A 15,603-nucleotide genomic window follows, 5' to 3' on the forward strand; every position below is an offset into this window, starting at 1 on the left:
ACAACACTCATCTCAGCAGACTCAGCCTGAGTCCCTTCTGCTCACTCTCCTTGCTAGGCCAGGACTCAGTGCCTTCCTTCTTCCCTTTCTCCACCTTTGGAAATTCTACCCATCTTCCAAGGCTCAGCCCAAACGCCACTTCCTCCAGGCTATCTTCTTAGACTTGCCCCTCTCATGTCAGCTGTACTACACACTGGGACCCTGTAGCTTGTTGTCTGTCTCCTCAAAGTCTGGGGTCCTGGAGGGCAGGGACTTGCTGGCCACTGGCTCACCCTGCCTTAGACGACCTCCCCCTCCCCCAGCCCTTGCACACGAAGATTTCAGAACAAAAGGCCAGACGCTATTAAAACTCAATTAAATTTCTCACTTCTCTGATCCTGAATTAGACTGGTTTGTCCCTGTGGTTACTCCACCTCCTAGCATCTTCCCCCTATTGCCAGCTAGGACCCCCAGGGAGGTGTACAATCACAGGAGAGGATCCTCCCTCAGTGCAGGCTTCTCTGGGGAGTGGAGTCTGGTGTGTCTCCCTCAGGCCCAGGGTTCGTTTCCCTCATTTGATCTACCCCGCCCCCCCATACCCTAGATTCCCCTTCCTGTGGTGGGCAGGGAGCAGGGTATTAAAAAGGGAACTCAAGGCCACGGCTCCCAGCCTGCATCTGTAGCCCTCTCCAACCCAGCCGCCCTCTCCAGCTGTCCCCAGTGTCCCCTGATGGAGGTCCTGCCTCTGGGCCCTTGTTTGTGCGCTGCCCTCTGCCTGGCAGACCCTCACCTTTCCCCACTCCCCCAACCTTGGGTTTCCTCCTTGCCCCAGCCAGCACGGCTTGGCTTCTTCCCAGTCCCTGGGAGCCCTGGGAGGGGCAGGCACACAGGCTCAGGAGCCAGGATGAGCAGGGGGAATTGTGACCCCGTCTCAGCCAGGCAGTGGCTGGGCTGGCATTGTCTCTGAGCCTCTATTTCCTCATCTGTAAAATGGGAATTCTGCCCCAAGTGAGTAGAGACTGGCACTACAAGTAGGGCCAGGGTGGGGGCAGTGGAGAAGGTTTGCTGAATGACTGAATGAGCAAGTAAATGACAGGGAGACTGAATGGCACTCCCAGGGGATGTACCTGGCATCATGAGCAGGGCCATCAGGCAGGAGAGGCTCAGACACCCCTCTTGGGGCGAGACCTGGGCCTGGGGAGCCTCGGCCAAGGTATCCCCACAGAAGGCGGGCAATGTTGGTCAGGGCAAGCAGGATATTGAGCTTCCTGGCCTGACAGGTAGCTGCATTCAGCTCTTTCCCTCCGACCTCAGCCACTGGGGAGAACTGAGCGGCAGGGTGAGTGGGTGTAAGGCTGATCCACCCGGCTCTGTGGGCCTCAGGGACGTTGCACCCCAGGCCCCTAGACCCCTCCTTTGGCTAGCAGATGCTGAGGAATGACCACAGCTCTTCTGACCCCTCCTGAGGCCCCTGCACCTTGGAGGAGCAGCCAGGAGAGGCGCCTGCTCCACAGGGCCAATCCCAGGGAGCAGGGATGCCCAGCCGCAAAACCACAGCTTGGCCTTTCCTGAGGCCTGACAGGCTGAGCCAAGCCCTTGTCTGACCACCACTAGCTTGGGTAGGTGGGTGAAAAGGAGGGAATGATGTTTCCCCTGAGGATCCTTCGGCCACGCCCAAGCCACGTCCCACTTGCACTGTTGCTCTCTTTGTTCCCAAAGAGGCCAGCTCTCTGCCCTGCCAACTCAGCCAGGAGGCCTTCAAGGGGTCTCTGGGTTCTCGGCCACCTGGTGGGGATGTAGGCAATAGAGACCAACTCCATATGTATGTCCCCCAGTTGCTGGTGGCAGCATGTCTTTGCCCAAGGCTCATGCTGACTCTCAGAACCCTTGGTGTATGGGGAGCGGACAGCAGGCCACCTCCGCCATGGAGCTCCCTCTGACCCCCATTCTCTACCACCGCACGCTGCCTGGTCTCTCCTGAGTGCTCACCACCCCCAAGCTCCCTTCCTTGTTTCCTTGCTGGCCGATGGCCTCCCTCTGAAGGCGGAGGTCCCCAAGGGCTCCCACACATAGGGACTTAACGAATGCCCATTCACTAATCAATGCTCCCCCATCCCTGGGGGCCCCAGTCGGCTCCTCTGGGTGACAGTGGCACCTTGCCAGGAAGCAGCAGCGCTGTTTGGGTGAGGGGAGAATAATCAGCCGTAAACGCCGCAATCAGGGAGAAGAGGCTGCTCTGGCACTTGGCGCCCACGCGTGCGCCTAATTGGCTCCACGTGTCTGCGGCTCCTTTTAAGAGCGGGAAAGTGGAAGGGTCAAGATCTCTTAATGTTTGTAATGGAGGGGAGGCAGAAGCCACTGCCAGCTCCACATAAACACCTTTTAATTGCCCAGAGAAGGGTGGGCGGAGGCAGCCAATCCCAGAATCCCCTTCCTATCTGTCCACCATTACTGTGCCTTTTAGAGCTTCCTTGGTTTGGAGTCAGACCCCAGGGGCTGACCTCTAGGCAGAACCCAGAGCCACAGACGCCCTGGCGTCTGCTATATAAATGTTCATGAGGCTCCTACTCTGGACCAGGCCTCAGCAGTAGGTGACACCCATAGTCTTGTCTTCCCAGGGTTGACCTGCTTGTCCGACCCTCATCAATGAATGCATCAGGGGACCCAGCTCTGAACTGGCCTCTAGGGGTCTCAATTCAGAACTTTTCCCCCAAATCCTTGCTGCCTCCTCCAGGCAGCCCCGAGCTCGCTATTACTCCCATAAACTGAAGGGATCTTCTTCTTTCTGGGGCTGCTCCATTCCGTCTGCACCTCTCTGAGGTCCCCAATGTCTCCATGATTGTGGGGCTTCTATTCACCATGGCTGCATCTCTCTGTCCCATTAGACCAGTTGTTCTCAACCAGGGGGACTTTGCCCCCAGGGGACATTTGGCAATACTTGGATACATTTTTCGTTGTTACAACTAGGGGAGCGGCATACTACGGGCATCTAGTGGGTAGAGGGCAAGGATGCTGCTCGACATCCTACAACGCACAGAGCAGCCCCTGCTCAAAGTGTCAACAGTGCCGACACGAAGAAACCCTGCGTTAGATGAAGCCTGAGAAAGAAGGCTTTGCGTAAGTGGGAGCTAGGCAGAATGTTCTCCCTCCTGACAAGGGGATGATCTGCCCTAAAGGCTCCGCGGCCAGGCTCCCTCCCTGGCTCATTGCTCCTGCTCCTCTGAACACCTAGTCCAGAGCCCAGTTCCTCAACAGACCCAGCCACACTGCCAACAACGCTTTAGTTTAATTGGGTTAAGTGGCCATTAGCGGCAAAAGCAGGACGGCTATGTGCAGAAGGGTTTTTAATTTATTCTTTAAATGATGCTTGCTCCCCAGAGAGGCCACTGATGGGGGGAACGCTGCCCACTGGAGACTCCAGAACCAGGGCCGCAGCTGCACCTCCCCCTGTTCCATCCATCTGGGACTCACGGAGGAGGGGTTGGAGGGGGGTTCAGCGTCTTGTCTCCACTGCCCAAGGAAGCAACTGAGGGGGCACGGACTTGTCCAAAGTTGCTAGGTCATCCCAGAGCAAGCCCCTGTCAGAGAAGACCAGAGTCCTGTCTCCTCTTCCCTCAGCACTGTCCACCTGCGGACAGCAAATGCCATGTGGCAACTAGTGGTAGCACAGAGGGCAATGTCGGGGGGCAGTCTGTGGGGTCTGGAGACCAACTACCTGGATCTAAAGCCTCGTTTTGCTGTGAGACCTGGGGCCGGTGGTTTAACCTCTCTAGGGCTTAGTTTTCTCAAATGTAAAATGGGGATACAAGGAGTAACCCTTGGCTTGTAGTGAGGATTTGGAGAGATCTGGAGTGTCCGGCTCATCTTAGGCCAGGCACTTGGCAGGCACTCAGAAAAGGCCAGGAATCGTGGGAAGGAATTATTTCTGCCATTTTAGGGGAAATGTCCTGAGTGCTGAATCTTCACAGAATCATCTGTGGAGCATTGAAAAATACTTAATTAAGAATACTTAAATTCTCCACCCCTGGAGAATCTGATGTACTTGGTCTGGGGGAGGGCCTGGGCATCAGGACTTAAAAGCTCCTCAGGTGACACCAATGTGAAAACAGGGTTAAAAAACACTGCATGAGGGGCCGGCCCGGTGGCGCAAGCGGTTAGGTGCGCGCGCTCCGCTGCGGCGGCCCGGGGTTCGCTGGTTCGGATCCCGGGCGCGCACCGAAGTACTGCTTGGTAAGCCATGCTGTGGCGGCGTCCCATATAAAGTGGAGGAAGATAGGCACCGATGTTAGCCCAGGGCCATCTTCCTCAGCAAAAAAAAGAGGATGATTGGCGGATGTTAGCTCAGGGCTGATCTCCTCACAAAAAAAAAAAAAAAAAACAAAAACAAAACAAAAAAAAACACTGCATGAAGGCAAAAGTATGAAGGCACAGCATCTGGAAAGGTCTTGGCCATGGGACAAGGGGAAGTACCTGAGGTGCAGCATGAGGAACATGGGCCTAGTAGGAAGGGCAGAGCTTGAGGGCCGAGCTCTCTAGGACCTGGATCCCAAGCCAGGCCTCTCCACTGCCTCCAGCTTGTTTGGGGTTGGAGATGAGAGGGCCTCCCCGAGAGCAGGCTTCTAGCCACCACACTGATGTCCCTCAAGAACCCACTTTGGCCTGGCTGCCCTGGCCCTGGGCTTCCCATTCTCTGGGAACCAAGCCCACTGAGTCACAATGCCCTTGGCCTTGTCCCTGAGAGGAAGCTGGAATCCCCCACACTGGGGTCACTCCTCACCTTATCCAGGCAGTGCCTCCAGCCACGGCCTCTCCTCTGAGTCACACAGCAGAGGTGCCAAGGACGGTGCTGAAGGTGGCACTGTTTTCACTGTGGCCTTTATAAATGATGGCTCCTGGAGCTGTGAGAGCAGAAGTACTGGCCAGGGATGGTCTCATGTCCCTATTTTATGGAGAGGGAAACCAAGGCCTGGGACGGGACTAGACAGAGGGCTCCTGAGGGCAGGAACAGGGCCTGTCCTTCCCCGCTGCACCCCCAGCACCGCTCTGACACACAGTAGGCCCTTATTGAACGTTGATGAATAGATGAAGGAAGGAGTACAACCAAGAAGAGATGACCTTTCTGAGAGAGAGGCTGTACGCCAAGGCCCTAGCTGGAAGGACAGGAGAGCTCCGATTTGGGTCCAACTCTGCCTCCAATGTGCTCTAAGAACTTAGGCACCTCCCTACCCCTCCTGAGACTCAAGACCTAAGAGAGCGGGCCTTGGCTCAGAGGACCCACCTCTGTGGGTAGCAGGATTTCCAAGTCAGGTCCCCTCCACGTCTCCGAAGCTGAGGCCCCAGGAGGTTTCCCAGACTTGGGGATGCTGGTTGCTTGTGTTGCAAGGCCCCTGACCTGGACTGCTCCTGCCCGACTCCTGGCCCCATAAATCACCCTGTACAGCTTGGAGAAATTTGTTACAAACATCTGATTATCCCTAATTAGATGAGACAATGAACTTCTGTCCTGCATTGCTCAGATCTCACTTTGCAAGCTCCAAATTAAAATTCCAGACCAGAGCAAGGAATTTAAATTGGATTACCGGATGGGGTCCAGGGAGAGAGGCACAATGGAGTAGGGGGAGGAAGGGGGTGTCCAGCCCCCAACATCCCATATGCACTCAGGCTGCAAACAAATGTGGGAGAGGAGAGAAGGGCCAGAACTTGATTAAATGCAAGCTTAAAACATAATTAAGACCAAAGCTCATCTTGAAAAATCAGGACCAAAGCGGGGGAAGGATGGTCTTCCCTTTCCTCTGGGGATACGGACAGGAGCATCTTGTGCGCCTTGAGCCAGGGGGCGCTGCAGCAGGGGGAGTTCACTGGTCAGGACAGTGCTGGACTTGCAAACCTCAGGAATAACGTGGGGAGTCAAGAGCCTGGCTTAGAGTCAGAGTGACCTGGGTTCAAATCCCAGCTCCGCCACATCCTGGCCTGATGCATGGCACGTCTGAGTCTCAGTGTCCCCCTCTGTGAAGTGGGCCTCTGTCACGGGGTTGCTGAGAGAACGACGTGTGACAGACTCAGCACACGGGGAGTGCCCAATGAGGGCCATTTCCCACCATTTTTCAATTGAAAATAATTTGTATTTAGCACCAACTGTATACCAGGCCATGGGCTGGGCTGCAGATGCAGCGAGAAGGAAACCCGCTGTCCCACCTCATGGGGCAGGGTCTTGCATGTAGGGTGCAGGGAGAGGCTTGGGGTCAGGCCTTGGGCTCTCTCCTCCTTCAAACTGCCAGGGTTGGTGGTTCCTCTAGGAGTGGGGAAAGGAGCCTGGGGAGGGACCCCAGCTCTATGCTGCCCAGAGAGGATGGGTAGCGGGCTGGGCCCTGGGTTCCATGTGTGGAGGGCAGGTGGGACATCTGTCACTGCCACCACCCAGCACCCCCTGCTGAGGCAACTGGTTCTAAAGCCTGGGTCGGTAGCAGGCCTAAAGGCCTGAAGGGTGCCCCTTCCTAGATTTATCAGATGGTTGACACAAGTTCAGGGCTCATGGCCTGCACTTTGTAAATGGGGTGGGAGGGAGGGGCAACACAGCAAGGAAGTAGTGGGCAAACGAGGGGTCTGCAATGAAGCGGAGAGAAAGACAGAGAATGAAAGAAAGGAGGGAGAGTGTCCAGGACAGACCCAGTTCTAGGAAAGGCAAGGGGGTGGATGTGATTTGTTGGCTGGGGGAGGCAAGTGGATGTTTCCCACAATGAGGGGAGACACTGTTGGGTGGACTGCTGGGGACTGCTGTCCCAGCTGAAGGCTTAGCTTTGCCTCCTCCCCATGACAGTTCATTTTCCCAATTGTCTCCCCACCTGTGATTAGGAGATCCCGAAGGTCAGGCTGGGCGGGGCCCAGCTCTGGGTCCTCTGGGTCCACACAGGCTGGGAGGCCCTCAGGCTCTGCCTCCTCTGGATCTCTGGTCCCAGGATGCCAGCCTCGCCCTTTTCCATGACCCCAGGTCACACAGGGGCAGGCAGGGGACCCAGCTCCTGGGAAGGGGATCCTGGTTCTCTCCTGGGGCCTGGATGTGGTGGGGTTTGAACTGGGTGGCCATCCTGATTTGACCCTGCCAGGCCCCTGGCCTGAGCCAGGGCATGGCTTGTATGGACTTGCTCATCTTTTTTTTTTTTTTTTAAATAGTTTTATTGAGATATAATTCACATATCATGAAATTTACCCACATAAAGTATACAATTCAGTGGTTTTTTAGCATAGTCAGAGTTGTGCAACCATCACCATCACCACCATCTAATTTTAGAATATTTTCATTCCCCAAAAGAAACCAAAACCCTGTACCCGTTAGCAGACACTCCCGATCCCCACCCTTCCAGCCCTAGGCAACTACTAAGGTACTTTCTGTTTCTATGGATTTGCCTATTCTGAACATTTCACAGAAATCGGATCACACAATAGGTGGTCTTTTGTGACTGGCTTCTTTCACTTCGTATAATGTTTTCAAGTTCATCCATGTTGTCACGTGAATCACTATTTCATGCCTTTTTACTGGACCCGTCTTTCTGACACAGGTTGGGACAGCTGCAGTTGGGCCTCTGATCTGGGGGCAGTGTGGAACCCCTCCTCATTTACTGCACAACCCGCCCAGGGCACTCTGCAGCTCCAGAAGCCCCTCCTCACTGCTCTCTCTGAGGTGGGTAGAGTAGCAGGGGTCTGCCGGCTTTGTAGACGCAGTCAGGGCAGCCTAGCAGTTTCTGTCACCTCACAGAACCGCAATGCCTTGCAGTTGACAGGTACAACCTCTTTGAGTATAGACGGAGAGACTGAGGCCCAGAGGAAGGCAAGGAAATGTTCAAAGTCATGGGTAGAGCAGGGGCTCCAACTCCTAGCATCACATGGCCACGGCCTTCTCTGTGGGGCATTCAGGGCCCTTGCACACTCCCTCCCGATCAGAGCCTGCAGCCCACTCTCCCAGCCATCAACAGGTCGCTATCCTGGCCAAGTGCTTACCCAGGGCACACTCAGAGCAGAGGACTGGGAGGACTCTAGGCCCCACAGGAGCAAGGGAAGGGACCTATCTGGGCCCCACCTTCATGCCCACACAGGGCCCCCAAGACCCCAGGTCACCCCTCATGCTGCCTACTCCAGATACAACCATCTTGTTCCTGCCACAGCTGCCCACAGTCCACGTGGGCACAGCCCTGCCAATGATGGTCCCCTCTGAATTTAGAGGGCCAGCAGGGCCGTGTGCTCCTGGCGGGTTGGGACATCGCACTCACAGTGCAGGCCACTCTGCCTGGCTCTCTCTCAACCCATACAATTGCACCTACCTTCAGGGCCTGCACCTTCCTGTCCAGCAGGCTCTCAATATCCCCTGCCACCTTCTCCACCAACTTCTGAGGCTCGTTCTCCTGAACCTCAAACAGATTGCGGTTGTCCTTGTAGATCTGGAAAGAAGCAGAAGCCTGGGGTGAGGCCAGAGTGGTCCCACATTCCCATGCCGTGGTGCCTTTCTGCACAGCTCACCACAGTACAGTCCTCACCTGCACCCCAACCCTGGCTCTGGCCATTGAGAAAGACCATGGCTGTCTGGAGGCCGGCCCCAGTGCTCTCATAGACTTGGAAGAAGAGCAAGGCCATGGACTCTCCAGCTTGCATTGGTTGTGTGTGGTTGGTGAGATGGAGTTGCCACTGTCTTCTCAGGATTCCTCCCAGGGACCATAAGCAGCACCCCGTTGACTAGCTCAGAGTGGCTGAGAGCAGCAGAGGGGAAAGGATGGGCTGGATAGGAGGCAGGGTGTCAGGGAGAGATGGAGCCAATAAGTAACGTTGCGCACCATGAACCAACATGAAGATGCTCTCACACCCACGCGTGTACATATACCTACACACCCATACATGCATCACATACACACAGCCACCCCTCCACTTGGGCTCAGGCATCCATATCCTTTTTTGCTGGCGCTGCCCCAGGGCAGAAACTATAGTGGGAGCTCTGGGTGCCCCTAGGGGCTCCTCTGTCATTCGGGGCACAGAATAGGGGGGCAGGGACCAGGGAAGAAGAAGCATGTGGGGGGACTGAATCTGCCTCTCCTGCCTCTCCTGTGGGCCTGTGCACACGTGTATGGGGGGTGTAAATCTGACAGTCTGCACCTGCGTGTGTGAGTGTGTGTTACGGCTCAACACACATCCATCTGTGTGTACGTGCCCGCGTGTTGGGGGTGGGGTGGGGTTAGGGCCTCTAGACGAAGCCTGGGGGCTTGTATGTGAGTCGTAGAAGCAGGGTTTTGCGGGCATCTTTGCTCATGGCTGGAGTCTTGGGTGTGTGCAGGTGCATGTGTGTGCGCGCGCGTGTGTGTGTGCATCATACACCCAGGCGTGTGTCTCTGAGCCTGACTGGGTTCATGTGTCCATCCAGGTGACCCCAGGAGGTCCGTGCCCTAAGCTGGCTCCTTTACCAGAGGTCACAGGCCAGGCTGCCATGACTGAGCTGCTGCCATGACTGAGCTGCTGCCACCAGGCTGTGCCATCAGGCTGTGCAGAAGCAGAGGGATGTGGAGAGACAGAGAGAGGAGGTGATGAGGAGGAGATAAGGAGGTGGGAGAGGCAGTTGATGCAAGACAGACAGGCAGGAGAGATAAGGTCGGCAGAGTGGGGATGAGACGTGGTGAGATAAGGCCTCCGGCATCTCACGAGGGGAGGAGGTGGGGGACCAGGCCTCCAGAGGCCCTGCCCTGCCACTCACCCAGTGCCTGGCAGTCCAAGGGTTAAAGCACAAGCTCGGCACAAAGCTGGCTCAGGCAATCTCCTCCTCCCACCGCCCCCATCCCTCCCGGCTTCTCGGCCTCTTTTCTTTTTGTCCTTCTCTTAGAACAAAATAATTTGTGGTGAAGTCGCTCCTTCCCACAGAGCAGTGGCGATTAGAGGGCAATCTGCGAGGCCTGGATGCACGGCCAGGGAAGATAGAGGCCCCAAGTGGGCACCAGGCCAGGCTGTTTCCTGGGTCCCCTGGACCCTGCCTCAGAACAGAGGCCCCCAGATAAAAGATAGTGATGGAGACAGAGGTCAAGGAGGGGTCAGAGCCTGGGGGTCACTGGGAAAAGCAGGGAGCGTGGGGCGCAGTGCCCACTGTTGGGGAAACTGAGGCTCAGGAACAAGAAAGGACAGGTCAAGGCCACACGACTGTGAATGGCAAAGCCCCATCTCCCTGATCCCTCCTTCCCACGTTTTCAGGACATTAAAAATACACCCTTTCCTGACCTTGGACTGCGGCCCCTGGGTATGTTGAGGCCGCATCTCAGTTACACTGGCTGAAGCCTCAGCTAAGCGCACCGCACCTCCAGCCCACTTGTGCCAGCAGGGGGCACAGCTGCCTGGCTTCTCAGGGCAGAGAATGAAGTCCCCATACCTGACTCTCAGGTCAAGGTCATTCCTGGGTGCCCCAATCAGGGCTGTCCATGGCAGTGGCAGCCCTGGGATTGGAGGCTGGACCATGAGGCTTCTTGACAACTCTCCTCAGGGAACCAGGGAGTCCTTCCCCGCCGGGTCCAGGGTACCCCCTGCAGCCTGGCATGGTGACCGGGCCAGGGCTTGGGGGCCTCAGAGGGAGTGGATCTCCAGGTGGCAGGGTCACACCCCAGTGCCCTGACAGGTAACACAAGGGCTTAGAAGCAAACATCCTGCCAAGAGTTACCCCATCTCTGAACCTCAGTGTCTGATCTATTAAATGAGAGAACGGCAGTCCCCACCTCACAGGCCGACCAAGGACCAAAAGGTTCGTTCAAGAGCAACCTATACTATTGTCACTACGCTATTGTTTAGGATCACCAGAATTCTGCAGAAGGAATCACAGTCCCCTCCCTGCCTCCATTCCCTCCCTGCTAGGTCTGCACATTTAGGATTCAAAGCCATCGGCTCCCATTCCTGAGCAGGTAGCCTTGGTCTCCGTGGGGTCTGCCCACCTCCAGCCCCATCCCTCCTCCCAGCCCTTCTTGGGCAGCCCCTCCCCAGCCATCCTGTCCTTGACTCCGACACCTCAGCCTCAGCCCTGGAGATGATAAGAGGAGAGCCTAGACACAGGGACACCACTGATAGGGCACAACCACGGCCAGCTCTCTTCCATCTCTCCCCAAGCACCGGGCCTGTGTGCAATGGACCCTCAGCAAAGGCACATGACCAGTTCCATGTTCAAGAGGAGCTCTGGGCCAGCTGGACCTGGTCTGGCTCCTCCACTTCTTCCTGCAGCTGTGCTACCTCGTGGAGCCTGGGCTGCATCTGCCATGCTTCTTTCCTGCCCCACTTCTACCCCAAGACCCACCATGACATCTTTCTGCTGGTCCCTCCAGCCCACTGACCTGGCATGTGCCTGCAGGCCTCTGGGTCCCCAGCCCATGCTGAGGCCCTCTGCCACACCTTTGCCCTGCTGTGCCTGCTTCGCCTCCACCTTTTCCTGCCTAGCTAACTCCTCCCTAGTGAGGATGGGGAAATAGGCTAGAAGGAGTTCCTGGGGAGGTGAGGGCAGAATTCCAGAATTACAGTGGCTGGTTGAGCTTCCAGACAAGCCTGTCCCCCAATCCCAAATGTGCCCTTGAGATGCAAAGCCCTTGTTCCTTCTATCCCAAATGCCTCACCCTTCGTGACATTCCCCTGTACCTACTCCAGTTTCCCTGTCCCCTGGGGTGGGCCCTGAGCTGAGCTCTGTGCCCCAGGGAGATCCAAGTGACACAGTCCAGCAGATGGTCCCACCCTGGGGGATAGGTCATCTCTCCACTGATGTGCTCCAGGAGGTGCTTTCCACCTGCAGGCCCAGCAGGAAGCCTGGGAGGGCCCGGAGCAGCTCTGGAACATGCCCAGGGCTAGTTCTCCTTGAGCCCTAGCCTCTAGCCTTGGTCCCTGGGGCCAGCTCAGAAGCAACAGAAAGGCTAAGGCACAGTGGGTGCAGGGCCTCAACAACCACAGCATGACAGCACGCCCACTGATGTCCTTGGCCCAGCAAGCTAATTGGAAAAACCCAACAGCTCCCACAGCAGTGCAGCCTGCATGGCCCCTACCTCTGCACAGGCAGCTGGACAGAGGAGAGAGATGGGGGCCGGCTGTTGCAGCTCCACGCCAGCAGCGATGGGGGAGGAAGACACAGGGGCTTCATACCACAGATGAGATGGTAAATGGTAGTGGGACAGGGCAGCAGACTAGGGGATAGGCTAGCTGCAGCCAGAAGGGCATGTGGGGGAGGGCAGGAGAAACGGTGACGGAGGGGCTGAGGAACAGGAAGAGCAGGGGTGGCTGAGGCCCCCAGGGACAATTCAGGAGGCAGTTTGCAGCCCCTCATTCCCAGGAGTCCCTGGCTCCCCTCATCCCCTACCATATACCTGTGGCCACTGCTCACCGGGTGCCCTCCTCCCCTTAAGGGCACCCCACCATGGGTTATCAGACCTGTCCCTCCATCTCTCCCCTCATCTCCTTACCTCCCTCCCCCCCACCACCCGCAACCCCAGGGCTGGCCCCATCCCCAACCCTCTCTCAGCTCTAGTAATTCTTTTGTTAAGCAGCATGTCTGGCCAGCCTTCTAGCCTGGGGATTTCCAGGGCCTATGGAGGCTAAGGCCTTCTTAGGGGCCCCAGACCCTCTGCACAGCTTCCTGCTTCCATAAGTGGCTCCACATAAAGGGGAGGCGACGTGAACGACACTTGGAGGAGTGGCGACCTTGGAAAGGAAGCCTGGATGCTCACAGGGGCAGACAAAGCCAGCCTCATCCCCACAGCTCCCAATAGTCCTGACTGGGAGGGGGGTCGAGCTGAAGTATCTGGATCACAGAGACAGCCACCACAGGAGACAAAAGGCCCCAGGACCAGTGACCCGGACAGGCCCCAATCAGACTGGAGAGGCATGTGCAAAGTCCCAGAAAACCAGCAGCAGTGGGGCCTGGACCTGACACAGTACCCAGCCTGCCCAGGGAGAGGAATAAGGCGGGCGGGTAGGGGGAAAAGGGAAAGAGGCGCCACAGGGGCCGCAGGAACAGTCCCATTCACAGAGTGTTGGCTCTGGCTACCCGGGGCAGGCGCTTTACACACTTGACCTCACTGATCTCCAATAACCCCTGAGGAGGGACCATTCTATCGTGTCCATATAGCAGATGGAACACTGAGGACCAGGGAGGTTAAGTTACACAGCAGAGTTCGGATTTGAACCAGGTCTGTCTGATCCAAAGCCCTTGCTTTAGGTCACACTCTGTGCAGTTCTATTCTCTGCATTTATCCTCAAGCTTGAAGGGGAGGCACATGGCAAAGGGGCACAAAGGACAAGCTGGGGGCTTGGTGGGCCTGAAAGGGGCCTGGGGCAGACCAAGGGGGATGCTGAAGGCAGAAGCGCTGTTCTGGAGAGGAGTAGGGGAGGAATGGCAGAACGGCTAGATCGACTAACCCACCACCCAACCCTGGAGTAAAAACAGGCGCACGTGCAGGCTCCTCTCCGCAGCAAAGGTGAACGGGCCCTAATCGCTGGAAAATTAAATCAGAAATTTAATTTCTGCTGCTGGCTGTCTCCTCAGAGGCCCAGGCTCAGCTTGGGGTTCAGCAGGGGGCTCCAGCATCCTGGTCCTCTCCCCCTGCCAAGCATGCTGGGCAGCACACAGGCAGGGTGGGGGGAGCTGAGTCCAGTGATATGACCCCAGGGGATTTGCTGTTCTCCAACCCCCTCTAGCCATATCTTGGCGTCAGGTCCCTGGTCTTGAAAAGAATAGCTGGTGGAGGTCTTATGTGCCCAGGCCCCTAGAGGGAAAGCAGCAAGTGGACTAGATATGGTGGGCTAGGCCTCCCTAGGCTGGCTGGCACGGGCGAGCACTGGAAAGGCCACAGGGTCTGGGGTTGGAGATGGGGGTCAGCTGCTAGAATGGGGTACACTTGCGCCAGGGATCAGGGGAGCCTTGGGTGGGAGGATAGTGGGCTCATGGTGGCTCAGGGACCCTGAGCTGGGCCAGGAGGGAGGTGGAGGGATGGGGGACTGGTAGTGATCAGCTCAGGGACCCCAGTCAGTCAGGGCAAAGCCGGATCCCGGGCCCCTGCCCCACCCCAGCCAGGCTGCTGCCCCTGTCTCCTGCCGTTGGGGGGAAATTGAAGTTACTGACACAGCGGCTAACTACCCTTGAAGACCACAGGATCGATGGAGTAGCCAGGTACTGGGGAACCTCCCACTGAGAGCACTCAGGACGGAACCAGGGCAGGCTGTACCTCCTGGGCTCTCCCCTCACCCAACCAGCCACTGAGGCCCCACAGTGGGTGCACGAAAACCCTACCCCAGCTGCTCTGGGGACATACCAGGCCCTGGACTGTGTGTGGCTGAGAGCTCCCCAGGGCAGGAGTTTTGGCTCCTCCTTGGCCTGCCTAATGCGGGACTTACAGTAGTGCCAGGGCAAGGGGCCCCAGGACCCATGGAGCACACAGTCGGTGCATGAGCAGGGGGATATGTGTCACTCAGCTGCATGCTTCATCAGCTGCTGACATCCACCAGCTGCCATGTTCCGTTCCCACGTGGCCATGCCACGTCGCCACCATCCTGTGGTGGGTTGGCTCCATAGTTAGTCAGCTGTATATGGTGTCATGTCGCAAGCAGGGTTTGTACAGTGTGACACTGGTTGTCACATTATTAACAACTAACCTTCATATCGAGTAGGGATTTCCTGGAATGAACCCTCTGTTTAGAGGGGGTCACAAATACCTACCCAGGCCATTACAATGTGGCCCTGCATGGGCTACAATGGACGACACAAAGGCAGTGTGGGAGCAGGAAGGAGGGCTTCTGGCTTGCTTTCTAGGAGCAGGTGAGGATGTGGCCCTCCTGTGTCAGTGGCCCATTAATGGCCCCATTTCCTCCCCACCCCCACCCCCATGTCCTTACATTCCCACTGGGGCATTCCACATTCATGCCACAGGCTCTTACTGGGGCCCTCTTGAGCCTGGGGCAGCAGAGATGGACCAGACCTTGTCCCTGCCCTCCTGGGACTCGCCATCCAGAGGGGACAGATGTCCACTCAGACTGCTAACTGCAGAGGATTGGCAGCAGGGAGAGGTGTGCAGGAAACACCCGGGAGCGGGGCTGGCCTGCTTGGGTACAGCTAGGAGGGGGCATCAAGGAAAAGACTGGGATGGCTTTTCAGGAGAGAGGTCATCTGAGCAGAGTCTGAAAGGCTGGGGGGGAGTCTGCCAGACATAGGGGTGGACAGGGGACAAGGGACTCCAGGCAGGAGTAATGGCAGGTGTAATGGCTGGGAGGAGGAAAAGTTAATGGGACTGCTCAGTGGCAGGAGCACAGGGGCTTGTGGGGGCAGAAAGGAAGCTGCGGGAACAGGTTCTGAGGGGAAGGGAGATAAATACCCAGGCAGCAGGATGGGGGTCCTCAGGGGACGAGGGAGGTGTGGCCTAGACCACCAGATGAAAAGGCCCTGCTGGCTCCATGGCCCCTTGGCCCCCAAGAGGCAGCTCCTAGGAGCTCTCACCAGTAGATTTCCCTTCAATAACTCACAGGGGCACAAAGCCCCCGCCACCACCCCCAGCAATGCCTCCTTGTTTTTAAAGTTAAAGTTTAGTTGACTGTCATCCATTACCGCAATTAGTACATTATGTCTAATTATGCAATTAGTGTAAA

General features: G+C 56.8%; 1 protein-coding gene across 4 annotated transcripts in view; it reads right to left on the reverse strand.

Annotated features, from left to right (window-relative positions):
• CACNA2D2 (calcium voltage-gated channel auxiliary subunit alpha2delta 2) overlaps positions 1-15,603 on the reverse strand; it is a 141,701-nt gene that overhangs the window by 58,819 nt on the left and 67,279 nt on the right. For all 4 annotated transcript variants that reach the window (XM_058559186.1, XM_058559177.1, XM_058559185.1 and 1 more), the window contains exon 3: positions 8,295-8,411. In XM_058559186.1, coding sequence (XP_058415169.1) covers positions 8,295-8,411 — 117 coding nt within the window. The remainder of the gene's footprint in view (positions 1-8,294; positions 8,412-15,603) is intronic.

This window comes from Diceros bicornis, chromosome 2 (assembly GCF_020826845.1).
Source record: "Diceros bicornis minor isolate mBicDic1 chromosome 2, mDicBic1.mat.cur, whole genome shotgun sequence".
Taxonomy (NCBI): Eukaryota; Metazoa; Chordata; class Mammalia; order Perissodactyla; family Rhinocerotidae; genus Diceros; species Diceros bicornis.